The 27,866-nt window shown below is 46.9% G+C and overlaps 1 protein-coding gene across 1 annotated transcript in view; it reads left to right on the forward strand.

Moving 5' to 3' along the window:
* The first annotated feature begins 2,974 nt into the window (after positions 1–2,974).
* Positions 2,975–27,866, forward strand: part of LOC137441474 (TGF-beta receptor type-2-like) — a 35,669-nt gene continuing 10,777 nt past the window's right edge. The window contains exons 1-3 of the mRNA XM_068139047.1: positions 2,975–3,143; positions 21,745–21,895; positions 25,562–25,764. Coding sequence (XP_067995148.1) covers positions 3,092–3,143; positions 21,745–21,895; positions 25,562–25,764 — 406 coding nt within the window. The 5' untranslated portion in view covers positions 2,975–3,091. The remainder of the gene's footprint in view (positions 3,144–21,744; positions 21,896–25,561; positions 25,765–27,866) is intronic.

Below are 27,866 nucleotides of genomic sequence, written 5' to 3' on the forward strand. Positions count from 1 at the left end.
AAAAATCACCCTGCAGAGACCTTATGTTCCTCAGCCTAAATCCAGCCTTCAGTGTGTCTTGAGTTATGAGGTTGTCCAGACCACTAATAAAGGAGCAGGGGAATTTACACCAAAAGGAATAAACAAGCCAACAATAAAAATAACCATTTATCTCTTCTTCCTCCCCAGTGCCTAACTTGAAAGGTCACTGTGTCCTCTTGTGGAAGCAAAGCTCTATAATGTGAGTTTAGACACTTGCAGCTAAACCCTAGAGTTTTCACTCACTTTTCCCTGAGTAACTTTGGTAGATTTTTAGTTTACATTTTTCCCTTGGACAAGGTCTAAGAAAGAAGCAGGAGCTCCAGAACAGAGCTGTTGGTCTGAGAAAAGCCCAAGTTAGTGAGGCACGTGCTGTGTGGCTCCCTGCTCAACCTTTGGGTGATTCACACAATAGCATTAGGAAAGAAACAAGCTGCCAAGCCTCATGTTCTTCCTAGTTTGCAGATGATATTTGCTTAGAATAGCCTCAGCTCAGTGGACTAAAAATGCAGGTTACAGGAGGGTACATCTAGCTCTGTACAATCTTACATGCAGTCAAGGCTGAGCAGACAGGTTCTCGCTTTGCAGAAAGCCGTTTGGAGAGCCCAGCAGCCAGTTTGTGGAAGCAAATCCTTGCCCATGGCACAATAACATCATGCATGGGACAGCAACTGCCTTTCTCCTCATTTCAGTGAGCTCCAGCTCCAGATCTCTCCCTAAGATTATTCTGCAGACAGGACAAAGCATTTTACAGGCTTCAGTTTGGCCCAGAAGTTGTTTGGGATTGCCTGGGTCTTTGGAAAACTCAGCTCCTGCAGCTCAGGGTCCCTGGCTGCAAGGACATTGTGCAGGCTTCCTGCTGCCTTCCTAGGTTCTGCTGCTAAAAAAATAATATCCCTTGCTTCCCTTGCACTTCCAAATCATACAGCATGTTTTGTCAATGTCCACCGTTGTTTAAAGCCCCTCCAGGCTCCTGCTGGGGACATTATTTCTCTCCAAGTTTCATAGGCAGCAGGGGATTCTTCCTGATTTTAAAGAGGGCTCCCATGGATCATGAATAACCTGTGACATTCCTAACAAAAGCCTTATCCAGTTTGTGTGTATCTTGTAACACACAGAAAGGCTCATGTCTGAAAATCCAACCAGCAGTCTGAGCCGTCTGTGGGCATTTGGAAGTGCTCTGAATCAGAAAGAGTGAAGCTGGTAGCTCACCCAAGGAAAGCCCTGGGCGCACAGCAGCTTCAATGCACTCACTGGAACATAATCTATTTCCAAACCATGATGAACATTTGCTCATCCTTAGCTCAGGCTAGCCACATCTCTTCTTGATTAATACTGTATAGCACACAGAATGATGTCCAGTTTGATGTAAAGACAGCCAAGTGAGGGAGAGCAATGTTGCGTCTTGTGTCAGACTCAAGCCGATGTTCTCCAGGGCGGTGAGCTAGAGTCAGCCCCCCTCGCCTTTCACGGCTTGTTCTTCCAAATACATTCTGTGTATCTCAGGTAGTATCTTCTCTTAGGACATTCATGTAGCTTTCTGCTCTGTTACCCCAGGAACATATGGGATACAGCATTTCCCCATGGAGGGCAGGCTAAGCTGGCCTATGTCTGGGCACCATGACGCAAGCTGGAGCAGACCAAGCAACTCTCTGTAGAGGCGTGCTTGTGTAGCCATGGCATAGGAGACCCGTTTTATCCACTTCATCTAACACCTTCCATTTTTCTCCTTTTTAAATACAGAAGAAGGAAAAAGAGATACCATTCTTAAACTCCCTAGCAGAATAATTGATAAAAACAGTTCACACAACAAGAAGGTGTAGTTCATGGGGAAGATTCATACAAAGAAAGGACCTTCAAGCCCAACAGAGCAAAGCACTCCCCAGTAATGGTCACATATATACACAGCTATATACAGACATACCACATGTCCACCACATACTGATTAATGAACTGAAAGATGAATTGCAAAATGGGTAGACAAAAAGCTGGAGACTCACTAAATTCAAATGCTGAGTTTGCATTAAGAACTAATCAGAGTTATTCATCAATAACTATACAAATATTGCCTTACCTTAGGGCAGGCATTTTGGCTACAAGAAGCCTGAATAAAAACATCTCTTCCTCTGCCACACTGTAGTACATTGGTCATTATTTTAACACAATCTGAAGGATTGGAGTAGATCATATGGCAAGAGTTTGAGCATTCTGCTCCTCCTTTGCCACTGATTGATTTTGTTAACAGCCAAGGCAAGTTAGATTTCTGCTACATTTCACAGTTTCCCTTTTCTAAGTGGGATAATATTTCTTACAAGTTTTTATAAAGCAGTTTGAGATCTTGTGGAGAAAGCAGCTATTTAAATGCTCAATGTTATTATTCTAGGCCCTGATTCAGGAAAACATATAAGTATATATTTAAATCCTGCTGCTTTAATGGGTTGAGAGCACCTACTTTAGGCTAAACTTATACTGATGTGGTCTTTCTGAAAAAGCTGCCCTAAAACTTCCAATTATCTGTATTAAGAAAATACAGCCCATTGAAGCTTACTTAAAAGATAAATTCTGAAAGGGGGGGGGGAGGGAAGTAGCAAATTAATGGCAGCTCAGCATATTGAAGCATTACCTTCCGTGTTTTATTCAGATGAAAGCAGTATGCAGAAGTACCCATGCCTTTTTCATTAGATGCATGCAGCAGACATTAGGTCCCCTTCAAAGATCCTTGGGCCGAACGAAGCTGGGAGCAGCTCTGTGTTGTCATTGGTGTGGGGGGGGGGAAATAAAAAAATCAAACTCTCTTTCTCAGAGCCAGGCTTCTTCTCTCAGCTCCCCCCTCCCATATTTGTATATATTTCTGGAGGAGAGTTGGGCTTAGTTTGTTCATAAACTGCAGTTCCTGGGCGGACCCCACACACAGCTGGGCTTTAGCGGCTGGATCCGCCTTCCTGGCAAGCCTGGCTGGGAGCCTCGCAAACTCGGGGCTCTGGGTTGACAGCAGAAACGCAGTAGACTGCCTGCACCGAGGGAAGATGAATTGGTCAACGCTGTGAAGCTGGTCGCTTGTGGGATCCAGAAAATGGGTTACTGGAGAAAACTGGGTCTGCTCTCCTTACTGCTGCTCTCCTTCTGTGAGTAGAAAAATGTCTCTGGTTAGGCAACGTTAAGCAACGTACTCCGAGAGGTCGTTTATTTTTTCTTCCTCCTGCAAAACAGCTAATCTTTGATTTCTCCCCTGACAGCAATTAGCCAGAGGATTGGAAATAGCTGAGAATTTAGTAGAATGGGCTGCTGCGACTGCATCAGCTGTGTATTTCTCTTACGGCAAAGGGAGAGAGATTGCCTTGGTGGAAAGCGCTGCGTGCTTGCATGGAGCAGCTCGCAGATGTCAGTGTTTACAGTGCAAAAATATATATAGGTCAGCATTACTTGTTGGAAGTTTTTATTTTATTGAGGGAGATTAAAAGCAACTGAAGTGCAGCACTGAACGATCTGGCTTCGACAGTGTCCAGATGTGGTGAAGTTTGCAGCTCAAAACTTTTATCAGCCCTGGTTAATGCTCAGAATTAATCGAACTATTAAAGAAGGAAATAAGTGGGGAGAGGGGGAGGAGAAGTGTCTTTGCAACAACATCTGGTTATTCAGCAAACCTTTCCAGCACTTACGTAAAGATTTCTTTGTAAAGTGCCCTGTTTAGGTTTTGATAGCACTTCTTCAGCACTGTAGATAAAACCCTCCACCAGCTCTTGAAAATATGCCCATCCGTGGTTTAACTTCTCTTGTTTATATCTTGATGATTGTTTCATAACAGGGAAGAGATTTGTATATAAATGAGCGTTATATGCACATCTCCTAAGTATGTGTGTGTGTGTCTTTCTGTATATTCAGTGCCTGTGCATGTGTATACTCTCATCTATCCCTATATAGTAGATATTTATCTAGTTGCATGGAGAGTGGCACTTTTTACAGTGAGCTGGTCTACAAACGTAGACCTGCTGCCCTCGCTCTAGACATTTCAATGCGACTAAAATTGCCCTTTGCTCAGCAAGATGAAGTAGGAGGATTGTAATTCCAGTGGTTTTTGCATCCAAATGAAATAACTGGGGGCAGGGATCTGTATCTGCATCCACTTTACATGGGTCCCTCTATCTACAGGAACAGGGAATGAAAGGATGTGATCAATGATTTGGGTGTAGGCAAATACAAGACTTGGTACAACAGTTGAAGCAGAGAGAGACAGATGGGGGGATTGGGGATATAAAGCTTGGATGATTTTTCCAAAAGTTGTGAGAACAAATAGTGTCTGTTATTGTAGATAAGATTCTAAAGTATGGCTTGAAATAGAGGATGCTGTATCGATAACATCCTGCTAAATTAATCACATTTGGAGCAGAACTGGAGAAATTACTACAAGGTATTATTTAAAGCACAGCCTTGGGTTGGTTTTGGTAAGAAAGACGACCGCTAATTATCCTTCAGAAATACCTAATTTTGGAGTTATTTAACTTATGGTTTCCTTTTTCTGAAAGGCAGGGTTTTAATCTGAAAGAAGCCAAACCAAAACATATCATGATTACTAAGTTCAGCCGAAAGGTTACATGAGTGATAGGATGACAAAATATGCCTCTGTATGAGGGGGGAAAGAAAAAATAAGCCAGGGCTTGCTCTCTCTGATTCAGCTCAACAATGATCTATGTTTTCAGGGACTACATCAATTTTCCTGGTGTATCATGTTAAGATCGACCCTACAGTCATTTTGAGACAGTTAAAGTACTCTGGGAGCCCAATTTGCATTGAAATTAAAGGAGAAATGAACAGGAAGTGCCTCAAAATGACAGAAAATACACATTTCCACTACTCATCCAGCCTCTTGTCAAAGAGTGACAGTGCTAGCTTGGTGACAGCAGCAAAGTCACTCCTCTTAGCACAGAGATTTAAGGCTTGCCATAGAGAGCATGGCCCATATTGCATCTTTTTTTATCCCAGAATAACTCCAGCTGAGCATCTTTAGAGACTTTGCTACCCTCCCTAAGAGTTTACACCAAAACAGTTCTGGATTCACCTAGCTCAGGACACACACACAAAAAAACAACCAAAAAACCCATACAAAGATTATTCAGGTTTGGAAAATTTGTCTTCACTGGAGGAGTGAAAGCTTTCAGTGTCTTTAGTTTGGCCAGGAGAAGGCTGGGAGATGAGCTAGTCATCATTTACAACTAGGTCCCAGAAAGGTGCGTTCTTGCAGAGGGCTTCCTCTTCTACAGGACAGAAGAAAACCAAACTTTACACACTGGAAGCTGAAACCAAGTGCTTTTGTGATAGAGCACAACACAGTGAAGTTATTCCAGCAGGTAATTACTCAGGATGTGGTGGGGTTTTGTTGCTCAAAGCCTTCAAGACTGCAGGACTATCTGCTGGGCAGACTATAACCCATCCAGAAGCATCAGGCTTGATATTTGGGTTACTGTATTGTGCACATGGAAACATTCTGGCCTTCAAGTTAATAATTAGAAGTTTTCCTGCCCTGTTTTACATCAAAATCAGGAAAGTCTCCCTTGTGCTCTGTCAGAAATAGGGCTCAGGTCAGGCCATGAAGTATGCTGAGCAAAATCTCATCCCATGGAGAGGAGACAAGAGAGAAGCAACGCAACTCCCTGAGCTGTTGAGACAACCTCAAGAACATGAGCTAAGTGTCTCTAGTGTGACGACAGCTCTCAGGGTGTGAAGATCCCCAGGATCCCAGCAGAGTGCCTTTGGGCATCCATTCTCCAAGAGAGAAATCTGCCAGGACACGCAGCACTTAACCAAGTGAGAGCTGTAACTCGTGGGATATGCTGAAGTTCCAAAGAAAGAGAAAGAGAATTTGTGAAGCAAGGGAGAGTTGCAGGTCTGCTGCTCTGAGTCCAAAGCTCCCAGCTCCTGGGATTTGGGTCTGCTTCCCCATAACTTGCTGCTTCTTTAAAATGCTGTCCTGCTAAAATTCATAGAATTCATAGAATATCCTGACAATTTTTGCTGTGAGTCTCCTGGGCTCCCTTTGTGACAGTTCCTCAAGACACTGTGAAGTCTCTACAGATAGAGTGTTCAAGGTGGTATCTCTCGGTAGATGGTGGCTCTCTGAAGCCACATGCTCTACCCTACTTGCACAAATCAGCCTCTGACTCCCCAGTGAGCCTCTTCAACTAACTATATAGAGCATATATAATTCATAAATCATGACAGGCAGCTCTGGGGTTGTCAGAAAAACATCACTGGCTTTTGATCTGCTCAAGAAATCTTTGACCTATCCCAGGCTCCCCAGGCCATTTGTTCAGGAAGACAGATTCTTATTTCTAAGGTCACCAGGGCTAAAAGCAGGAGTCATACTGCCACCAAAATGCCAGCCTGCTCCTCAAACAGAGGAGCTGTTGGGACTGAATCCCAACACACGAACTATTCATGAACATGAGGTGAAACTGGCACTGGTGAGAGGACAAGGAAAGGAAAAGATGAAGAATCACCCTCTGTTTCACAGGCAAATACATCCATTTGCAAAAGGGGTTTTACAAGTCCAAGTCTGAGCTGGAGCAGCAAAGCAGACCTCTTATCCCATCCTACACAACATATGGAGGTTGGTGCTGACCCCCTCCCCACGGGACACATGGCTTCAGGGTTGTTCATGACACTCCTTCTCAAGTAGCACCATATTTTGCTTTGGTGTTGTTTTAAAACAGCCAAAAGACCAAGGAAGAAATAATCACCATCCAAACAAACCAAAAGGCAGCAAGGTCCCCATGCTGACTGGGTGTGGGTAGCTGGGTTGGCAGCAGGCGCAGCATCCCTCTGCCTGAAAGGGAAACGTGCATCCTGCCATAAGGCTAGGTGAGATGAAGTTGCAGGAAATACTCCAGTTAGGAAATAAAGGGGAGAAACATGAGAAAAATCCTGACAATGCAAAACTGGAGTTCTCTACAGTGTTGCAAGTAGCATGAGCCTCAGGAAGGAAAAGTGATGGATTATTTTGAATTCACTCTCCTCCAAATCTGGTACTACAATTTCAGCCCTTGGTGTAAGTTAGACTAATTGAAGGCTAAGAAAGCTGGCAGTGTACAGCTGTGTCAGATTTCTGAAAGCAGGCATTTCCTCTCCCCTTTGCATCTCCAACTTTGCTCAGACTTCAGAGAGTTGGTCATCATTAAAGCCATGTTTTAGTGGGGGGGCTTTCTGGAGGAAAATCCTTTTTTAAATATAATCGCATGGAACTTGAAATGAAAATACAGCCTGTTGAAAAACATCACAAAACCAAACCCCAATCAAAAAAAAAAACACCAACAAAACAAAACCCAAACTGATTTTTACTGCTGTTGTCACTATTTCATGATGGCCACAAAGACATTTTTGTGTACTAGTAGTAAAAAAACTTCAGCCAGCTGCAATCACGATCTTTGTTGCTCCCATTAGAGATGGAGTCCTGAACAGATGTATCCCACATACTCCCTGAATATGCAGAAAGCAAACATTGGCATTAAAAACAGGTGACTGGGGTGTTTTATTCTGAAAAAGTATTCAGCTCCACTGCCTGCCCTCCACAGCTTTATGTTGTTCCATGTTTTGCTCCGTCGAGTTTATTTCCTCAGGACGTTATTTTCCTCTCCCCTCAGTGATAACTCTTTGCAATAACATTTGCTTTCAGCCGGGCTCCACCGTGCTGCAGCTTGCCATAAACTAATGAACTCTCCCATAGATTGTCATGTTTTGAAGGAAGCACAACATCTGATCTTTTTATTAAAAAAAAACAGTCCCACCAAGGAGACAAAATCAGCAGCTCCCACACACTTTGCTCTTTTCACATCCAGTGTTTAGCTCTGTGTGCCAAGAGAAAGCCTCGCACTGGAAGGGGCCTCTATGTGGAGGGGAGATAACACCACTGATGGCTGCCTGCCTTATCAAACCTGTGGATTACAGCTACATTATCTCCATGCTGGACCCCAACTGTGGGATAATGTTTCCTTGGGGATCTTCAAGGGGAAATGAAGGGGTGTCTGAAAGCTCTCTTGGCCCTGCTTGCATGTACATCCCTGAATTAAGAGACAACCATTGTGATCCTGCCTGCAGAAAGGATCTGTAATGTCCACCAAAGACAAATTTCTTGCTTGTCAGTTCATCATTTTTTTCAGAGCCTGTGTAGGACTGAAGCTCTTCTGCCAGCTGCTGGTAGCTGTCAAGCTTCTAGAAGAAGGGGCAGCCTGCTTATCATGCAATCCCCTCTGCAGCCCATGCTCCCACTGATTGCTCCAGGCCTTACCCTCTCATGGAGCTCTTGCACTGCAATGTTTGGCTTCCCAATGATAAGCCTGACAAATGACAGCTGATTTAAACTACAGCAAATGCATCCCAGCATTGGGGCAATTAATGTTTCCAGCTGGACACCGTGGCCTGTCAGTCTGCACTGGCAAGAGGGCTATCACCTACATGGATTCTAGAAGCTTCAAGGATATACTTTAACCCATGTGTTACTCTTGACTAGACAGGATTATTTACACCTGGATTCAAGATGAAAATAAAATTGAACTAAAAATAAAGAAAAAAGAAGGGAGGGAAAGGAAAATAAAATATACATTCAGCATCTCCTATATGTGATTTAGAGCTATCAGTAGAAGCAAGCTGTGATGGGGAGCTGATGAGCAGCTCTGGTAGTGGCAGCTGCTGGATTGCTGTGCAGAGTCCCACACTCCAGTTTGACCCACAACTTGGCCATGATTCAGAAAGTGGTGAAGCAGCATTGTACTGGATATACTCCGCCTGCAGCAAGACCTTTCACCTTGTTAGCCTGTGGATGGAGGTGTTCCCTTAGCTCCATTTGTTCTTCTCCAGGTCCAAAATTCCAGCTCTTCTGGGTAGACAGAGATTCAAAGAAAGCCATTGCCAGCAGCTTCCACTCTATCTCCAGAGTCAGTGCTGATGAAGCCTGATGGTGTCTGAAGGAAATACTTGCCTGCCTTTGTTCAGCCTGCAAAGAGCTATTGTCCTCACATTTAGCATATGATGGCAATCTTCTAACCATGTCTGGGAGCTGCAGAGTCTGTGCTTCCAGGACTATCACACCTTACTGCATGCCCTGCATGCAAAGCAGCGTTGAGCTGGTGCTAACAACTGGACCCAGCACAACCATGGCAGTCAGCAAGAGGGCTGGCTTATTGCCCTGGTGCTGAGCTCTGAAGCAGTCACCTGAAGTGACACCAACTGATGTGATCTGGCTCTTAGTAAGGCATCTTCTTTCCCCAATATCTGAGCATCTCCGAATCTTCTCATTTTCCCCAACACCACTGTTAAAGATGCTCTCTCTGGGAATGACACACTTTTCTTATGTCTTTGCTTCTGGGAGGCCTAGAGACATCTGCTAAAGCTCCAGGTCTGCTGGTTGCTGCACCACTAAGAGAGGCCTTTTCCTTAGATCAACAATGCAGCACCCTGAGCTTTTGATATTGGTCCCTTCTCACTTCAGCCATTCCAAACCAGAAGGCTTGACTGGGTCCTGCATTGCCTTGGGGCACTGTGCACCCCATCAGAAAGACAACACTGCCAGTGTGATTTGATACTGTGCCTGGCACTGAAAATCCAGAGATGAATTTCTTCTTCCTTTTCCCTGCTAAATCAGGAACTCAGATCCCTTCCAAGGAACAGTTCTTGGGTGTGCCATGACTCCAAGCGCTTCAAGGGCCTTTACAATTAATACTGGTATAGGTGTTTCTTTAAAAGGATTCATTGCTGTTTTCAGGTGGATCGTGTAATAAAACACCATCTGTGCAGAATGAATGCCCATGTCCCCTGAGAAGTGTTTGACAGAGCAGGTCACCCAGTCAGCACAGCTGGGGCACGATGAGTACCATCTGTCTGATGTTGCTTGATAAAACTTCCTGCCTGGGAGATTCTGAACATCAGCATCCAGCATGGAAGAAACTGAATCAGCCTTGCTGTCTTATCTTGCTGCATACAGCTTTTTTTCCACGCTAGATCTATCCCAAAATTAGCCCCAACCAGTTCATGATAGCAAACAAGACCCTTCTTCTCACAATGGAAAGCAGCACTCAGAGCCACAAGCAATGAGCATCTGAATGAATCACCCTTCTTCAAATAGACTCAGGGTACAAGCATCAACAGAAATAAGACCAATGGATCCCCTGGGAGCTCAGTTCCTGCCATGTCTTTAATATGTCAAAAGGCACTCGGTGGTAGAAACGGTCGCAGACATTCCCAACAGAGGCAGAGCCTCTTTGCTTAGGGGTGAGACCTCCTCAACATACGTTTGCTCTGGTTTTGTGTATTTGCCCTATGCTCACCTGGCTGTAAAATAGTGACACAAATTGCCAAGTTTTTCTTTCACTCTTTGCCAGGGCTATTACCTCTATGGCTGGCTGTGGCTCAGGAGGCAGCTGCTGCAAAATGATGAGATCTCAGAGTGGGAAATGGTGAACAGAGAACATTCCCCTCTTTGTTCCTCCATGATGGAGAAGCAATTTTGTCCTCTGCACTTTGTCCCTGCCAGCTGCTGAGGCTCCCTGGAGCTGTGCTGCAGTTTTGCCTGGGACTGGGACCGGAAGGAACTCTCTTGTGAATGAGAGACCTCTTGAAAGGTGACACACAGACACACAAGTTCCCGTTGCTTTCAGGCATGGAGGGAAAGCACTTTGGGTATTGTCAACAGCAATCCTTGTTCCATTCCTGCAACAATTCCTTTTCAAAACCCTGATCTCTCCTCCCTCCTTCCATACCTTCCTTCTGCTTCAGACAAATGGAAAGTATTCAAGTCAAATCCTACCTGCTTAGGTGAGACTTTTTGGTAGATCACAACACAAGCTCCTTAAAAGAAGAGATCAAGAAAGAAATAAAAGAGAAGAACACACCATCTATCTATGTGCAAAATATGGGACACTTGAAGAGAAGCAAGAAAGGCTAGCCTCAAGTTCAAGTTCCCTCTGACAGCAGATTATTTAATTACCATTAAATCCAGTCTAAATGAGGGCAAAACTTGACTCTATGTAATAACTTCAGCAGACATAAGGAACAGACAGTGCCGGAACAACTCGATGACAGCACACTGACAGAGAATTAACAGAACCTCTGCCCTGGCAGCTCGTTGTACTGTCCCTTGCAAGCCCCACTTCTCCTCAGGAATCAAAATAATACAAACACCCCCAAAAAATTACAAAGTAGACAATGATGGAAAGTCCACCCTAGATATGAAGAGCAGCTTCAGTGTGATGTCTCTTTGTGAGCTCACCACAGTCCTTCCAGCAGATGGTAAATCGAACGTGTGCCAGGAATTTCAAACACCCCTCAGGAAGTTCATCTAAATCATCAGCAAACCATTTGCACTTAAAATGGAGCAAGCCCTGTTGCCCAAATGTGACCCAGATAATGTTTCTGATGTGTTTACCTACTTGAATGATATCTTGAAATTTCAATTCCATCTATTCATGGAGATCCAGGATTCCTGTTGAGCCTGAAAAATATACACATACCTGCATTTCAGAGCATAAAATGATGATAATGGTAAAGAAGGCCTGCTGTGCAGCAGTTTTACTTGAATTGCAGTAGTTAAGACAGACCAATGTCAACAACTCACTTGCAGCTCACTTGCTTTTGCTGTTAGGTTCGCTGCTGATGTAGAGAAGCGAACTCACCTCAGCTGCATCTTCCTGAGAATAAGATGCCAAAGCTGCACTTAAATAGGATAAAGGATAGACTGTTAGTAGATCCAAAGAAATAAGAGCATCATAACCAATGTCAACAGCATTGTGGAGTGGTTGACTCTTAACCTTCTGCTGTTCAGCTCCCAAACCTGCAAATGCTGCTAAATCCTTAGCAATTTCTGCAGCAATTTGAGACAAGATGAGCTCAAAGCACCCATGGATGGCCAGGCTATCACTATACTTTTCAGGCAGTGTTGGATGTGGGCTCATTTGTAAGACCAGGATTTAGTCAGAATGCTGTTACTGCAAAATGCTCTTAGAGGGGCTGGAATGTCAGAGCCCTCTGGAAACACAGCAAGTGAATCTTCAATCATCAGAAGGCACTTTCCATAGAGGACACACTAGCTTAGCCCTCTGCAAACTCTACCACAGCCTACACACACCACACCATGGCATATGCTAATGCATTGCTTACCCTGCAAAGCCCCAGATAAGCAGAGATTTTGCTAAAATTGCCTATGATCATTGTATTCAGCAGTTTGCCTTCTCCTTATGCCTTGAATAAATTGCTCTGCTTTCCACATAACAAAGAGAAATGCCACATTCCCCTCATACATCACCTGGGCTGGTGGGAGTTGCTGTGGTGGTGTGATGCTGGTGGAGATAAGCAGATAGGGCTGGATGTATGTATGGTTTTGACTTGGGCTGACCCCTGGTTGCGGGTGTCTTTTCCCTCTCAGCCCCCACACTTGATGTTCAGGCTGTGCTGTTGGCTTGGCTTGCTCTCTCCAGTGTCATGCATGAATGGGAGGGACAGCAAAAGAAAAGGCAGAGGAATAGGGGCAATAGGTGCAATGAAAGGGATTACTGCACCTTCAGGCACAGGATGGCTGAAATCTGGCTTGTGTCACAGCTGCACCTGCTTGACTTTCATAACCCAGTGCTTAACCAGCAGCTGCGGAACACCTAATGGGATAAGTACAGGTATTACTGGGCAAACTCACAACTGCTTTTGTCTGGCAGGGCAGTTTTTGCCTGGCATGGTAACAGCTCTGGAGATACCAGCCACAATTACACAGCAACCCACCACAGCCAGCATATACTTGGCACTCAGGGGATTAAAAACCCCTGTGTTAAGTTGCTGACTTGAGGGACTCCTGCATTAACCTTCAGCCCTCCTTTCAGCCACCTTTTCCAGGAAAGATGTGGAGTGTCCCTGCTCATCTCCCAAGGGAACAGGGAAGCCTCCTGAATGGCGGCAAACCCCACTTGTGGGTTTCCTCCTGGTTTTAGGACAACTTTGCTCATCTAGTGAGTTGCCACAAGGTTAGGTGCAGTGGTGACACCCACGTGAAACTGTACACTTGTCCACCAGCATTGCCTTCAGGGCTGGGACCCTGCCTCCTTGCAAACCATCTGCCCCTGGGACAATGGCTTAGATGCCATCTTTCTATTCAAATTGCAGCAGCACAGCGAGTAGCAAAAGCTCTTACCTGATCCATCAGCACAGATAGGCCTAATTCAGCAGTTCAGCTTAACCTGGACTTAACTAACCTGGACTTGAGGTGAAGGAGGTGCTTGGGTGCCTCAGGGGCTCACTGAAAAATAATGCAGAATCACAGAATCACCAAGATTGGAAGAGACCTCAAAGATCATCAAGTCCAACCTCTCACCACAGACCTCATGACTAAACCATAGCACCAAGTGCCATGTCCAATCAAATCACATGTAAACAGGTGTTCCTCTGCCACTTACTTGTGTTTTGGGGAAGGCTTCAGAAATACAGTATTGCCATCCACTGAGAGAAGCAAACAGCATGGTGCAGGACCACTAAGTGTGTTCTATCTGTTCAGTGTTCCTCAGCTCAACATCTCAGTGCAAACTGGTATTAATCAGAAGGATGCTGTCCATAGCACCAGAAAGAAGAGCGCTGGGCTGGCTCTTGCTTTGATTTTCATGCTAAACTTTGAAGGAGTTCTCCAGCTGGACAAGTATGTAAGAATAACATGATTCAAGGGGCATGAGAAATCCATAAAGATGGTTTTAAAAGAATTAAATCAACTGTATCTGAAACAATTTCATGCAGGGAATAAAAGAGAGAGGATTTGCTTGTCTGGTACAATATGTGTTTTTTCTGATAACTCTTTTCTAATGGGTTTCATGAGGAGCTGTGTGGGGAGAGGGTAGGTCCTCCAGAAATTGCTTTGCATGTGGAAACGAATTTCAGTTCAGCCACTCCACTTCAGAACATTTTGTTTGTTTGTTTGTTTGCTTGTTTACTTTCTGCTGACATGAAGTCAGCCGCGGTTGCGTTGCGTGCAGGATGGGTTAGCCAGTTACATAATGCTCAATAAATCCAAGAGAAATAATGTAAAACACATCACCCAGCCTGGGAAGAGTAACAGGATCTCAGCCAATGTCACTACCCCACCAGGGCCAAACATCTGAGCTGATGCTGGGGGGGGGGGATGCAGGGTTGTGCTGCTGCGTGATAGACGTGATTAGGAAAAAATGCTTGTGGCAGGAAAAAATGCTTGTGGCATACTTCGAAGCCTTGAAGGCAGCCCGATTGCCTGGGCAGATGGTGTGTGATGGGAAGGGGATATTGCAAAGCAGAACCCCTTCTCCTGCAGAGAGGGTAGCTCACCCTGTCCTGCAGGGCAAGGCAGGCACATGCCCATGCACCCAGCTCCAGCTGTAGCTGCTGCTCATGCAAGGTATTACTTCATCCTACCAATGTTCCTCCAAGTGCTTAATAAAATCGTAATGACCCTGTAAACAGAAAGAGCAAATTTGGTGATTACATTGTTTACTGCAGGTTATTTCTGCAGTGGCATTCTGGAGGAGAGGAGATATTTTGCTGAGAAGTCAGCACTGGTGGTCCCTGGGGAGTGAGAAGGAAGGTATGTGACCCAGGATGGGGCTGCCAGGCTAAACACAAAACAGCGGTGCTGACTTGCACCCCCAAAAGACGGGGTGTGCAGGAAGCCAGCAGGTACTTCTGGTTCTGCAGCAGCAGTGCCAGCTCTCCCAGGAAAGCTTTCCAACCCAGGGGGGCATCGTCCCAAGCATAATCCGCTGCTGTGCACAGTCAGCTCTCCTCCTCCTTTGCCACATGTCCCTGCCTACTCTGCTCCCGTGCTTTGCTTCTAGTCCCAGGGGAGACCTGCTGCCGCCTTCACCCACGGTGTAGTTAAATACCAACAGAGGAAAACGAGGGACGAAGGGGTTAATTACTACAGGCTCAGCACAAGCCAAGTCTGTAAGTGACTCTCTATTGCTATTTCGAAAAGAGGCTGCCTGGAAAGGGAAAGGAAAGGAAAGAGGGAAAAAAATAGAAAAAGAAAAAAAGAGAGGCTTACTTTACAACCATCATTATTTCATCTGCAGAGTTTATACAATGGAAAATAAAAGCCAGGGTACGTGTAGTCAAATCATTTCTGTTTCATTAATGGTATGGAAATCGTTTTGTTTTTATAGGGGGAAAACAAATGTGAACTTGATGTGTGTGTGTGTGTGTGAGTGCGCGCCCCTATGAAACTCCTTTCATTGCAAAGGGCAGAGCAGTGAAATCCAGAAATAAAAAATGACTCAGAGGCCGTAGGATCTATGAGTCAGTTGAGCTGTTGTTGTTTTTAAACACAAGCGAGAGCACAATATGGCAGATAATTGCCCGTGCAGCCCTCCCGTTGCAGGCGTCCCCACCAGCCCAGCCGCCCGTCCTGCGGCAGCACGCCGGCTCCCTGCCAGCCCACCCCGGCCCTGGGCACTGGCCAGATCCTGCCTCGGCACCTACACCTCCAGGACTCAAACAAGAATTCAGAGAGATGGAGCATGGGCTGCCCCAGCAGGAGCAGCTCTCGGGTGGCAGCAAGTGAAATCTGGGGCAGGAAACCTGGAGGACAAGCATCCTGCTCCAGGTGGAGGAGAAGGGTCTGTGGCGTTCCCTGATTTCAGTGCTTTGGGCACAAGCGAAATGGGCTGTTGTAGTGGATGGAGGAGATAAATGGCTACAAGGGCAGACAGAAGAGTGTGGGGTTGGTCGTGCTTCCCCTGTCCTCACCCACAGGCATAGACATCGACTGACTGAAATCAAAGGCAAACTGCTGCAGTCAAATCCTCCCAGCCAAGCATCAGGCATCGCCACTCTGGTCCCAGGCACTCCAGCTCAGCCAGACAGTGTTGGCTTTGTATGACCGTGGGGTACCTTTGTGCAAAATGTCCCAGTGCCCCAAAAGCAGAGTCAGGACTCTGAGGAACAGACAACTTGCAAAAGGGACCTGAGAAATGAGGGAGATTACCAAAGCAGGAGGACGGACAATTTTCTGCAGAGCTCGTGTCTCCCCGGGGTGAAGTTAGATCATGATGTAATTTAAGCATCTGAAAGAGATTGGAGAGGTCTGCTGGTACAATCCTTCCCCAATTTACTTTGTAATAGGGCTAAGCAGTATTTGCTAAACACTTGATTTAAAGGGCTATTTTCACAAAGGAAAACTAAGTGGTGGAATAAGTCAGTTACCAGCCTGTTTGAAGAAGGTCCAAGCAAACCAGGAATACATACTGCATGTCTTTCTGGCACTGGGAAGCACTGATGTCTAACACAATCAAAATCAGTCTTTTTCTATTCACCAGGAAGCGTTACTGGCTCACTCCTTGCTCCATACTGGACTCTGCCAAGTACAGTATTTATTATGCGAGGTGACGTGGGACCACATACCTGAGGGCAGTGCCTGGTGTTCTGAACTGAATGCAGGCAAAGCACTGCTGGGTTTCCTGGGGGAGCTGGGGGTTTGTGCCTTGCAGAGGCAAAAAGTGGAATAATAAGATTTTTTTGGTTCCATTTGGTCTGCTCTAGCTCTCTTACTAAGATAAAGCTATGGTGTTTGTAAAACACATGGATGGAGAAGAGCAGCTTGATACTAAAAATGTCTTTGATTCAACAGCTGAAAGTAGCATGAGATCCCACCATTAGAGAACAGAACTGTGCTGGAGGAAGCTGAACTGCATCCAAAATAAAAATACATCACCTTGAGGTCTAGTTCTGGGGAGATCCTGTGGCATTGCAGAATGCCACAGCAGGACCAGGCATGTTCCAATAGAATGGATCTAGCTCAAGCTGGAGCTAACTGAGGGAAATCAGGGATCTCTATTACATGGGCCATGCTGGACAGTGGTAATGGGGACTTCTGACCCTGCATAGTATCTCCTGGAAATCAAGAACACAGGGATTATCCTGACAGCCCATCTGTGGCACTGCTGGTTGCTTCATGGAGGCAGCTCACAAGTAATCTGCCAATGGAGGACATCGAAGTCTTGGTGTTCTCACGTGGGTCAGCATGAGAGAGCAGAGCCCATAAGCTCAGCTGTTGTTTTAATCTTAAAGCCAAGTACTGTATATAACAGGGAAGGAATTTGTTTGTTTTCATAATAATTTTATGAGAGGCTCTGTTAGTGTGTAGTCATGTCATTAGCCATGGATGAACCCCCAAGGCAAAGCCTAATCCTGAACTCGGCGGTAGACAAAGGACTCACTGCTGAGCCCAGGCTCACCCAGGTGGGAAAGCAGGTCTCAGCACAGGTCAGGTTTCCATTAAGGCACCTTTCTGAGGGTTTCCAGGAGCAATGTGGTTGGAGGATTGAGATACAGATGCTCCCCAATCCTGCATTAAGTGTGCTGCTGAATAAAGCAAGCTGAAGGGCATGGCAGCTAATCTCTCAGGCCTTAGTCTCTCCAAGTGCAAAGCCTGGGGATTACAGGCTGACTGACCTGCATGGAAAGATGATGCAGAGAGCTCCCAGATCCACTGCTCTAAAGGCAAGCTAGGAAGCCTGATGCAATTACTGAGTTAGCATCAGCCCCTTCCTAGGGTAGTTAGACATACATAAAAAAGAGGACACAGACCCCACTGTAGAGCATTTATGATCTGAAAAATACTCATTTTTTTCTCTATCCTTGAAATATCAAAGCCATTTAAGGGCAATATGCTACTAAAAGATGAAGCATAATCTGAAGGTCCTATAGTGGAGGTGCTATGTGGCCTTGGTCCTCCTTCCACCTCAGGATGGAGAGAGCTGGGGAGTTGCAAGTGCCTTAGCATCCCACACCAAGCACCTTTCCTTAAGTGCATCTGATGTTTAATTGTTGCAAAACAGCATGTCAGAGAGAGTATTCAAAGACACAAACTGCTCATCCTGCCCCACAGGGCATTGCCTGCACAGGTCATCACTTCAGCTGCAAAGTGTCTTCTCCTTCCCTGTGATGAATGCATCATGCCTCCAGCTCCATACACCCCAGGCTTGCTCCTTACTGGGCAACGTGTTTAAGAAAAGACTGGATGAGGTACTTGGAGCCATGGTCTAGTTGATTAGATAGGTTTAGGTGATGTGTTGGACTTGATGATTTTGGAGGTCTCTTCCAACCTGGCTGATTGCTGCTTGCCTCTTTTTCCTCTAAAAGAAGGCAGAACCCTCTCTGGGGACTGCAGCAAGCAGAAAGCTGCAGGCCAAAGCTAGGTAGTGCATGACCCACCTGCTCTCCTGGAGCTGCATTGGCAGAGATGAGCTAATGAGAGCCATTTTTATCCTGCTGGGTTCTTACAACTGTGGTCACCATTGGCAGCTGATCATCTGGCAAATGAGCAAAAAGCTCATCTCCTGGGAGCTGACTGCTTCTGTGGCTGCAGTGAAGGGGTATGAAACACTCTTGGAGAGATGTTTTGGATAACTTTTCTATGGAGGAAGAGAACACATTATTGACTATGGCAGTGGTGCTTCATTGGGCCTTGCAGGAAGCCAAGCAGAGAGTGTGGATGCCCTGTGGGCAGTGAGAGGCTGGAGAGCTGCCTCAAAACACATGAAAAACTATCCCAGTGTCCTTGAGTGGTGGTATCACTCCTGCTGCTCTTGCAGGAGGGACTCTGGAAATGCTGGCATAGTTTTCCCCTTTATTCCTCTATTTGAAAATCATCTCATATTCTCTCGGTAACCTCTCTGAGGTCTTCAGTTACAGACACCAGAAGACTTGATCCCGCTCTCATGCACAAGAGAACAAGCCTGCCTATTGATAGGAAGCCAAGCTCACTGTAAGCCCACCTATTGGTGACTTCAAACCATCTTTCCAACTGTTGTTCCACAATAACTTTGACTAACTGCACTATTTATTGGCTCACATCACATCCTTATGGCTTCAATTTATTTTTGGAGAACTCAGCCCACATTTAATTAGTTTATAGTTTGTTCCAAGTTTTGCTTATCCAGCTTTTTGCTTTTTTCTTTTCTTTTTTTTTTTTTTTTTTAAGTTTGTATTTTGATGTTTAGCATTTGCCTTGGCAACATCTGGAACCCCTTTATGGAAGTGTATTGTTACTTTTACTGCTCGTGCAGCTTTATTAAATCATCCCAGTATTAATATTGAAAGTGTTCATCTGGGTCTAATCAGGGCCAAGATGAGTGATGTGGCAGTTACACTGTACCTAACCAGCTAATGGTTCAAGGACACCAAGTCCTGAAAAAAACCTCACAGTGGGCTTTGTGCTCTTCTTTATAGCTTCCTGGGAGAAGGAGAGGAGAAAAGAAGAGATACTCCTGCTCTGACCTTTCTTGTAGAGCAGATAACAGACTCGCAGCCTGAGCTAGTTTAGAACAATTTGTCTCCAAAGAATTCTGTCCAGTTACCACTATATTTCTGGATCCTGTTTCCATATTTAACTCTTTCATCTGGGCTGGCTTCTCTGCTCTGCAGTGCAAACAGCTGCCAAGTCAAGATCCCCACCACACGCACCACTGTTGAAACTGCTGGGGCTGACGTTTTTGCTCTGAGACCTCAAGCAAACCCTTGATATAAATAAGCAAACAATGTACCTGGTGGGTGTAAAGACATGAACAGCAATCCTCATTGCTTTTCTGCATCAGCAGCGTCTACAGCCTGGAGTTGTCCATTTGCTTCTCCTCCACAGGGCCCCCAAACCTCCCTGGGATGGTGGTGCTGAGCCAGTGGTACTGCAGAAACGTGATGTGAGCACAGCACAAGCCAGGGCACAAGGGGGTCGAGCTGAAAGGATGAAAGGAGAAATGTGGCAACCACACCACCAGAGCACAGCCCTGGAGGGGTGGGGTTTAGGGGCAGAAATTAATTTACCTTCAATTTTCCATTCCCACTTAATAATACCAATGGAGCTTATAGAGCACAAGGGCTGTGGCTGTAGATTGAGAGCCCTGCACAAACGCTGGGTTCAATTTCTGCCAAAACCTCTCATTGTAGGGAGAAGTTTTACCTGAGCAGAGTGAGGCAGGAAGGCAAGGGTGGCTCACACTTGCTTCAGGTGCTTCAAATCCCAGCTGTAGTCACAATTTTGGTAGCTAACCCTTGGACAGATTTGGGGTTGGGTCTGCTGAGGTCACCCACAATATCCCTGGGTGCCTCAGCAAAGCCAGAGCATCCCCATGGACAGGATGGGATGCTGATCCTTACCCACTCTGCTCCCAGCTTCCCCACTGCCTTGCTTGGCATGATCCCTGCTGAGCTGCATTGTAAGCCTCACGTGGGTTGTTTGCACCAAAATTTCCTCCTTCCAGCTTTCAGATGCAACAAATATTTCTTCTGCAGCCAGGTTTCCCTCCACTGTTACCCTTGGCCTTAAGTACAAGGCCAGAGGAGCTTGTAAATAGTTCCTTTCTGTGTGGGAGCCTTCCAGCAGCTTTCACGGCTGTTGCATGGAGGGGGGTCTCAGCCAGCCAGGGAAGGAGAATGCTGCCAGAGGAGGCTGCACACCCTGGATTGGGGAAGCAGAGAAATAAAACATCTCTTTTTACTGTTGGGACAATAATATATGTTAAAAAGGAAAGGAACTGTAGGATCAGTCATTGGCCACAGGCAGATTGCTGATGTGAACACCAAGAATGCTGGAGGTCCTGCAGGTTACCCACAGACCCAGGGGTGTGCTCCTGTACCAGCAGGGCCTTTCTTGCATGGGCTGAGGCTTCACAAGTCACAGCCTGGGATTTTGCAATTTCTTTCCTGTTGGGACTAATGGCTGGGTGATGACAAATCCCTGTGGAGGTTGTTGCAGTGCAGTGAGGCACCACTTCCCTCCCTCCTCACAGGGGGGACCCTGGAGCACCCAGCACTGCTGCATAGCTTGGGGAAGCATGGATGGCCCAAACCTTTTTTTGGGGTGTTTTGTTTTGTTTGAGGTTTTGGGGTTTTTGTTGGTTTGTTTTTTAAAAACCCCTTTAGAAGCCTTGAAACAGGAAGTTTAATTTTAGCTGGGATTTATCCCTTAACCGAGCATAGTTCATTCAGCCTTCGTATAAAACCAGAGCTAATTTTGTGCCTTTGAGATACACACAGAGCAGTGGATATTCCTGCTGCTGCAGCCAGACCCAGTGCTTGAAGGGTAGGAGAACACCTCATACTGGGCAGAGTGGGCAGTGGAGCCCTGGAGGATGCACCCCCTGTTGCCCCAGAGCTCAGGAAGTCTCAGTCCGTCGTTTATTGCCAAAACCACAGATGCCCAGGGAGTGGGTGGCAAACACATTTCCTGACTTGGGCTCAGGGAATGAGCAGAGGGAGGATGAGGAGGCAGGAGGAGAGGGGGAGACTGGCCCAGCCTGCCTGTGTATCCCTCCCCAGCACCTCTCTGCCCCCAAGAAGGGAAAAAATAAAAGTCTTCAGGCATGTAGAGAGCCTGAGATGTCCTTTTTCAGACCCTCTGTATGAGGGATTATGCAAATTTGAGCTTAGGCTGTAGAGGAAGAAATAAACTTTCCTGTGATGTTAAACAGTACAGGAAACATGGAGGGGAAAGGCTGTTCTTATCAGCTTCTTGTCTGATGGGACCTGCCTCTGCACCACTAGAATGCCTCCATCTCCTCTAGACTTTGGCACAGTCTAAAGCACATTTGACTGAGCAATGAAATAAAAGCTATAAAGAAAATGCATGGGAGAAACAAGGTCAATTCAGGTTCCTTCCAGTTGTTGAAATCACTGAAAATGGTTACTTTTTCCCAGCCTGGGCTAGCATGGTCACACTCACCCTCCACTGCTTCTCTGCCCTTGCAGCCTGCAGCGCCAGCGCTCGCCGCAACCTAAAGACCAACCTGTGCAAGTGGTGCGACTCCACACCGCCAGCCTGTGAGGAGAAGGTGTGCTACAGCAACTGCAACCTCAACTCCTACTGTGAGGACCCCTACGAGATCTGTGTGGCCATATGGTAAGCAGCAGTAATCATAGAATAAATAAGGTTGGAAGAGACCTCAAAGATCATCAAGTCCAACCTGTCACCCAACGCCTCATGACTACCAAACCATGGCACCAAGTGCCACGTCCAAGCCCTTTCTGAACACCTCCAGGGATGGTGACTCCACCACCTCCCTGGGCAGCCCATTCCAATGGCTAACAACTCTCTCTGTGAAGAACTTTCTCCTCACCTTGAGCCTAAACTTCCCCTGGCACAGCTTGAGACTCCCTCATCAAGGGAGGATGGGGGGGGGGGGGAAAGGGGTTTGTGCAGCAGCAGCTCATGGAAATAGTTTCATAGTTTCATTCAGGGTTGGAAGGGACCACAAGGATCATCTAGTTCCAACCCCCCTGCCATGGGCAGGGACACCCCACACTAGATCAGGCTGGACAGAGCCTCATCCAGCCTGCTCTTAAACACCCCCAGGGACGGGGCCTCAACCACCTCCCTGGACAACCCATTCCAGGGTTTCACCACTCTCATGGTGAAGAACCTCCTCCTCACATCCAGCCTGAATCTCCCCACCTCCAGCTTCATTCATTCAAATGAACATCTACGCACCCCTGCACTGGAGTTATTGCCCATTAAAATAAAACAGGACTTTCCCTTCCTCTCCCTCTGAATCCATTATAATAAAACTATATAATAATATATAGTTAATAATAAAAACTACAAACTGCAGTTAAAAAAAAACCATAATTAAAAAAAGTATTTGGTCTGCCCTATAATTAGTACCAGTTTAGTGTCTAAACAAATGAAGCATTTAAGTGCCCAACACAAAATGTGGCAAGTTTGCTGTGGGACCTCTCAGCTCCCATAAACTTCTGAAATTAGCTTTAGATGCTAAATCCAAGGGCAACCCCAGCAGCCCTAACCCCCCCCCCCAAAAACATAACATCCCTCCTGCATCAGGCTGGTGAAACACCAGTTCACACACAGGGGTGCAGCCGAGGTGTGTCTCCCACCAGTGCATGGCCATCTAGTGTGGGGTGTCCCTGCCCATGGCAGGGGGGTTGGAACTAGATGATCCTTGTGGTCCCTTCCAACCCTGACTGATGCTACTATGATACTATGATCTGAGCTGCTAGCAAAGTGAGGTTTAACCCAAGTTCTTCCCATCCCCTGGGAAAAAGCCATTCCTGCCTCTGTGGGAGATGACTGTAAGGGAAACACCATCCTGCATTTCAGGCCAAGCATATGCCGCATCATTCAGCCCGGAAGAGTGCCTCCTCCAGCTTTTTGGCCCCCATGAGCAAAACTAAAAACACATCCATTTTGGGTCTGCCCAGAGTGATTTTCCTCCTCTCTCCCTTTTAATTTGGCTGCCAAAGTGAAAGGCAGCCAAGCACTTATCTCTAGGCTTTATCTCAACCTGCTAATTAGCGTGAATGCTGTACGCCCCGCTTGCAGTAGGAGTTTCCCTCAATGTAATTGTTGCATTATGGACTTAAAAAAAACACCCAAACCCAAAAAGAAACCCAAACAAAATCCAAAATCCACCCCCTACCCCAAATTCCCCTACACACACATAGAGAAAGCACCCTGCATTCTGGGTAGACAACCTAGCATCTCGCTGGGCTTTCCAACTGCCAACCTACATGTACAGGAAAGAGCAAGACCCCTAAGAGCCCTGCAGCATGAATCTCCACACCAGGAAGGCAGTCCCATGGCACAGGGTGGGGCTGCACCTTTCATTGTGTACTGGATAGGGTTGAGACAGCATTAGGGTCACAAATAACTAGCCTCCTGCCAGCATCTCCCACACCATCCTAAGATGCATCCTGAGACTAAGATCTCTGCAGGCAGGGCTTATCTCCAAGCCAGCCTCACTGCCCGTTGCTCACTTGCAGAGATATATTTGAATAATCCAAACTTGTCCTGTGTGGGTATCACAGTCACAGCAGCAGCTTTAGCCTCACACCCATGAGCAACATCCTCACATTCTCCAGCACATCCAGCCTGGGCAGCCCACAGAGCTGAGAGATCACACCCTACTAGGACTCTTCAGCTGGAAGCTCCTCTGACAAGTTACCTGGCAGCTCCAAGAAAATACAGAGGGGACTTAAACCAGGGGATTTTACCAGGGAGAGGATTAAAATTTGTGTTGTTCCCCCCACTTTTACATGTGACTTCCCAGCTGATCTCAAAGGAATCATGAAACCTCTCCATGCCTTCATCCTCCCATTTTGCTCCAGTAGGTCAGGAAGCAGAGGCTGTCCCTGGAATAGTAAGTAATGGCTGTAATTTATTTTGAACACCCCTGGGAGTAGTTGCAATGCTCACCAGCCATAGCCTGTGTGGGGCTGGTCATTCCCTATCACTCATCCTCACCCCAGGGCTGCTCTGCAAATGCAACCAGTGCCAGCTTATCTTGCTTCCTCTACAGTAGGCTCCAGAAACAAGGGTCAAATGCTGATGCTTTGCTCTTAGTTCTTAATTAGATCTTAATTAGCTACTGGCTCTACAAGGCAAGCACTGATCATCTCTGTAGGAGGGTCGCAGCCTGGGTTGCATTTTTCTAGTGGAATTGACAAGGCAGGGGCTGTCTGACCCTCATCTGCCTGGCATGTCTCATGTGCTATGCCGGCAGCCACCATTAGCTCTGCTGCAGCTGTCTGAACGCAAGAGGCTTCCTTGCAACACCAACAGCTGCCTCCTAATCCCATCCCAAGCTCCAACTCCTTTCATCTGTCATCATCTGCCCCACAAAGGGACATAACCCAGTTCATTCTTGGCCATTCCTAAATCCACCTGTGCACCTCATTTTTTAAGGACACCCACAATTTCCTTCTCAAACCTCTCTCCCACACAGTGAGTGGAGATGAAACCATGCACCCAACAAGAATGACTCCTCCATGCACCAAAAGCAGGGAGTTACATGCATCCCAATGTGGCTGTGCTGGACCTTCCAACCAAGCCCTTTCATGCTGAGCCAATGCTGGTTGAAACCATTGGCAGAGCGGAGTTTTTCCAGCCAAACAAGCACCCTGTGATTGAAGGACCAGATGGCAACCAGAGTCAAACCCATCCTTTTGCTCTACATGTGACACTTTTCCATGGCTTTAACAGAAGCCAAATCTAGGTGCTGCTGAGCAAAAAATGTGAAATGTGAGAAGGACCTAACCTGGCTGCTGAGCCTAGAACTGTATCATAGAATGGGTTGGGTTGGAAGGGACCTTAAATAGCTTCTAGTTGCAAGCCCTCTGCCATGGGCAGGATGACCTTCCATTAGATCAGGTTGCACAAAGCTCCATATAACCTGGTCTTGGAACACTTCCAAGGATGGGGCAGCTGGTGTTAGTAAGAAAGGAATTTTGCCCCCAGACCCATTCAGGGCACTCAGCCCCAGGGTTGGCACTACCTGATTAAAGGCGAGATTTTATGAATGACCTACTGGAAACAATTGAAGTCTCTGGCTATTGGCATGTGCTAAATATCTCTCTTCTCACCATTTGGATGACACAAAGGGCTTCAACAAAGCCTTCCCAAAGCACATGTAATCAGAATTATACTGCAATCAAGTCACTCCTTCCACAGCTTAAAACAAATGATCTTCAAACCAGGTTTAAGAGGACACGGGGGCGGCGCAAAGGCCGAGCTGCTCGGCTAACACTTTTCCCCTTCATTTGGCATGCTCAGGAGGCAGGACAACGAAAGCATCAGGATCAGCACCCTCTGCCACAACCCTCATCGCCCCATCGAGAACCTTATGGTCCCCAACTACAACACCTCGCGCTGCATCATGAGCCACCAGCCCAGCGAGGACGCCATCATCTACATCTGCGGCTGCGTGGACGAGCAGGAGTGCAACGACAAACTGATCTTTGAAAACCACACCAATGGTGAGTGCCTTGCTAAATGTGGTTTGTGGCGGGGAGAGCACCCAATGGTAACAACACATAACTCCTGTTTCAGATAGAGCAAAAGATGCAATGTCAGAAGGAGCTCTTTCAGCTTCTTTGCCCTCCCTACGTAAAAGCTAGGCAAAATGTGTGCGCCATTACTGAGCCCAGTGTTTTGTCTGCTGCTAAACCACCCCTCCCAGCAGTGCCTCCAGCTTTGGAGCCGGAGATGCAATGCCAGAAGGAGCTCTTTCAGCTTCTTTGCCCTTCCTACATAAAAGCTAAGTAAAATTTGTACCCCATTGCTGAGCCCAGTATTTTGTCCATTGCTAAACCACCCCTCCCAGCAATGCCTCCAGCCCGGGTCTGGAAACATCAGGTGATGGAAAATCCACTGTATCACAGTATCACCAAGGTTGGAAGAGACCTCAAAGATCATCAAGTCCAACCTGTCGCCACAGACCTCATGACTAGACCATGGCACCACGTGCCATGTCCAATCCCTTCTTGAACCCCTCCAGGGATGGTGACTCAACCACCTCCCTGGGCAGCCCATTCCAGTGGGGAACAACTCTCTCAGTGAAGAACTTTCTCCTCACCCTGAGCCTAAACCTCCCCTGCTGCAGCTTGAGACTGTGTCCTCTCTCAGTATGTTGTACCCTTCAGCACAGGGCAAATCAACTGGGGAACCCAAAAGCTTATGTCACCTAGCATGAGTCAATGCTCTGAAAGCTTTAAAATAATCATGCTGGAGCAAATTCTGCCTCAGCACACTCACAGGATCTGCTGGCATCCACCACTGCTGCAACCCAGAACGGTGGTGCTGCTGCTGGAGTATGGGGCTTGGAACATGCCAGTGCCTTCCTGGTTGCTTTCTCCAGCAGCACTTCTCTTCAGCAGGGATGGCCAGAGCTGCCCCACTGTTGTGTATATATGTGAGCATGGCTTGGCATGCCTGTAGGTGCTTCTGTTGAAGGCTGGAGATCCAACAGGAGCTGTAAATCCACAGGAGGGAAAATTAAGAGGCAGCTAGTTTCTGTACCTTGGGAGGGTCGTATACTTTGGAGACATTTCCAGCTACATCCCAATCTTCTGGGGCTTTGTCCAAACCTGCTGAACTCCAAATGGACCAGGTTTATCCAAGTGACAGTCGGGAATCTGATCTGTAACAAAAGCAAAGTGAAACCCCTCCGAGTTTCCATAATTAGTTTCATAGTTTCATTCAGGGTTGGAAGGGACCACAAGGATCATCTAGTTCCAACCCCCCTGCCATGGGCAGGGACACCCCACACTAGATCAGGCTGGACAGAGCCTCATGCAGCCTGCTCTTAAACACCCCCAGGGACAGGGCCTCAACCACCTCCCTTGACAACACATTCCAGGGTTTCACCACTCTCATGGGGAAGAACCTCCTCCTCACATCCAGCCTGAATCTCCCCACCTCCAGCTTCATTCCATTCCCCCTAGTCCTATCACTACCTGAGATCCTGAGAAGTCCTTCCCCAGCCTTCCTGTAGGTCCCCTTCAAATACTGGAAGGCCACAATTAGGTCACCTGGGAGCCTTCTCTTCTGCAGACTGAACAGCCCCAACTCCTTCAGTCTGTCCTCATAGGAGAGGTGCTCCAGCCCTCTGATCATCCTTGTGGCCCTTCTCTGGACACCTTCCAGCACCTCCACATCCCTCCTGTAATAGGGGCTCCAGAACTGGATGCAGTGCTCCAGGTGGGGTCTCACCAGGGCTGAGTAGAGGGGGAGGATCACCTCCCTCGACCTGCTAGCCACACTTCTCCTGATGCAGCCCAGGATCTGATTGGCTTTGCGGGCTGCAAGTGCACATTGAGAGCTCATGTGGAGCTTCTTGTCCACCCTAACCCTAACCCTAACCCTAACCCTAACCCTAACCCTAACCCTAACCCTAACCCTAACCCAAGTCTCTCTCCTCAGGGCTGCTTTCCAGCCAGTCACTGCCCAGCCTGGATTTGTGCCTGGGATTGCCTCAACCCAGATGCAGGACCCTGCACTTGCTCTTATTGAACTTCATGAGGTTGGTTTGTGCCCACCTCTCCAGCCTGTCAAGGTCCCTCTGGATGGCCTCCCTTCC

This window comes from Melanerpes formicivorus, unplaced genomic scaffold (genome assembly GCF_026170545.1).
Source record: "Melanerpes formicivorus ecotype bairdi unplaced genomic scaffold, bMelFor1.0.p_v2 SCAF_5, whole genome shotgun sequence".
Lineage (NCBI taxonomy): Eukaryota > Metazoa > Chordata > Aves > Piciformes > Picidae > Melanerpes > Melanerpes formicivorus.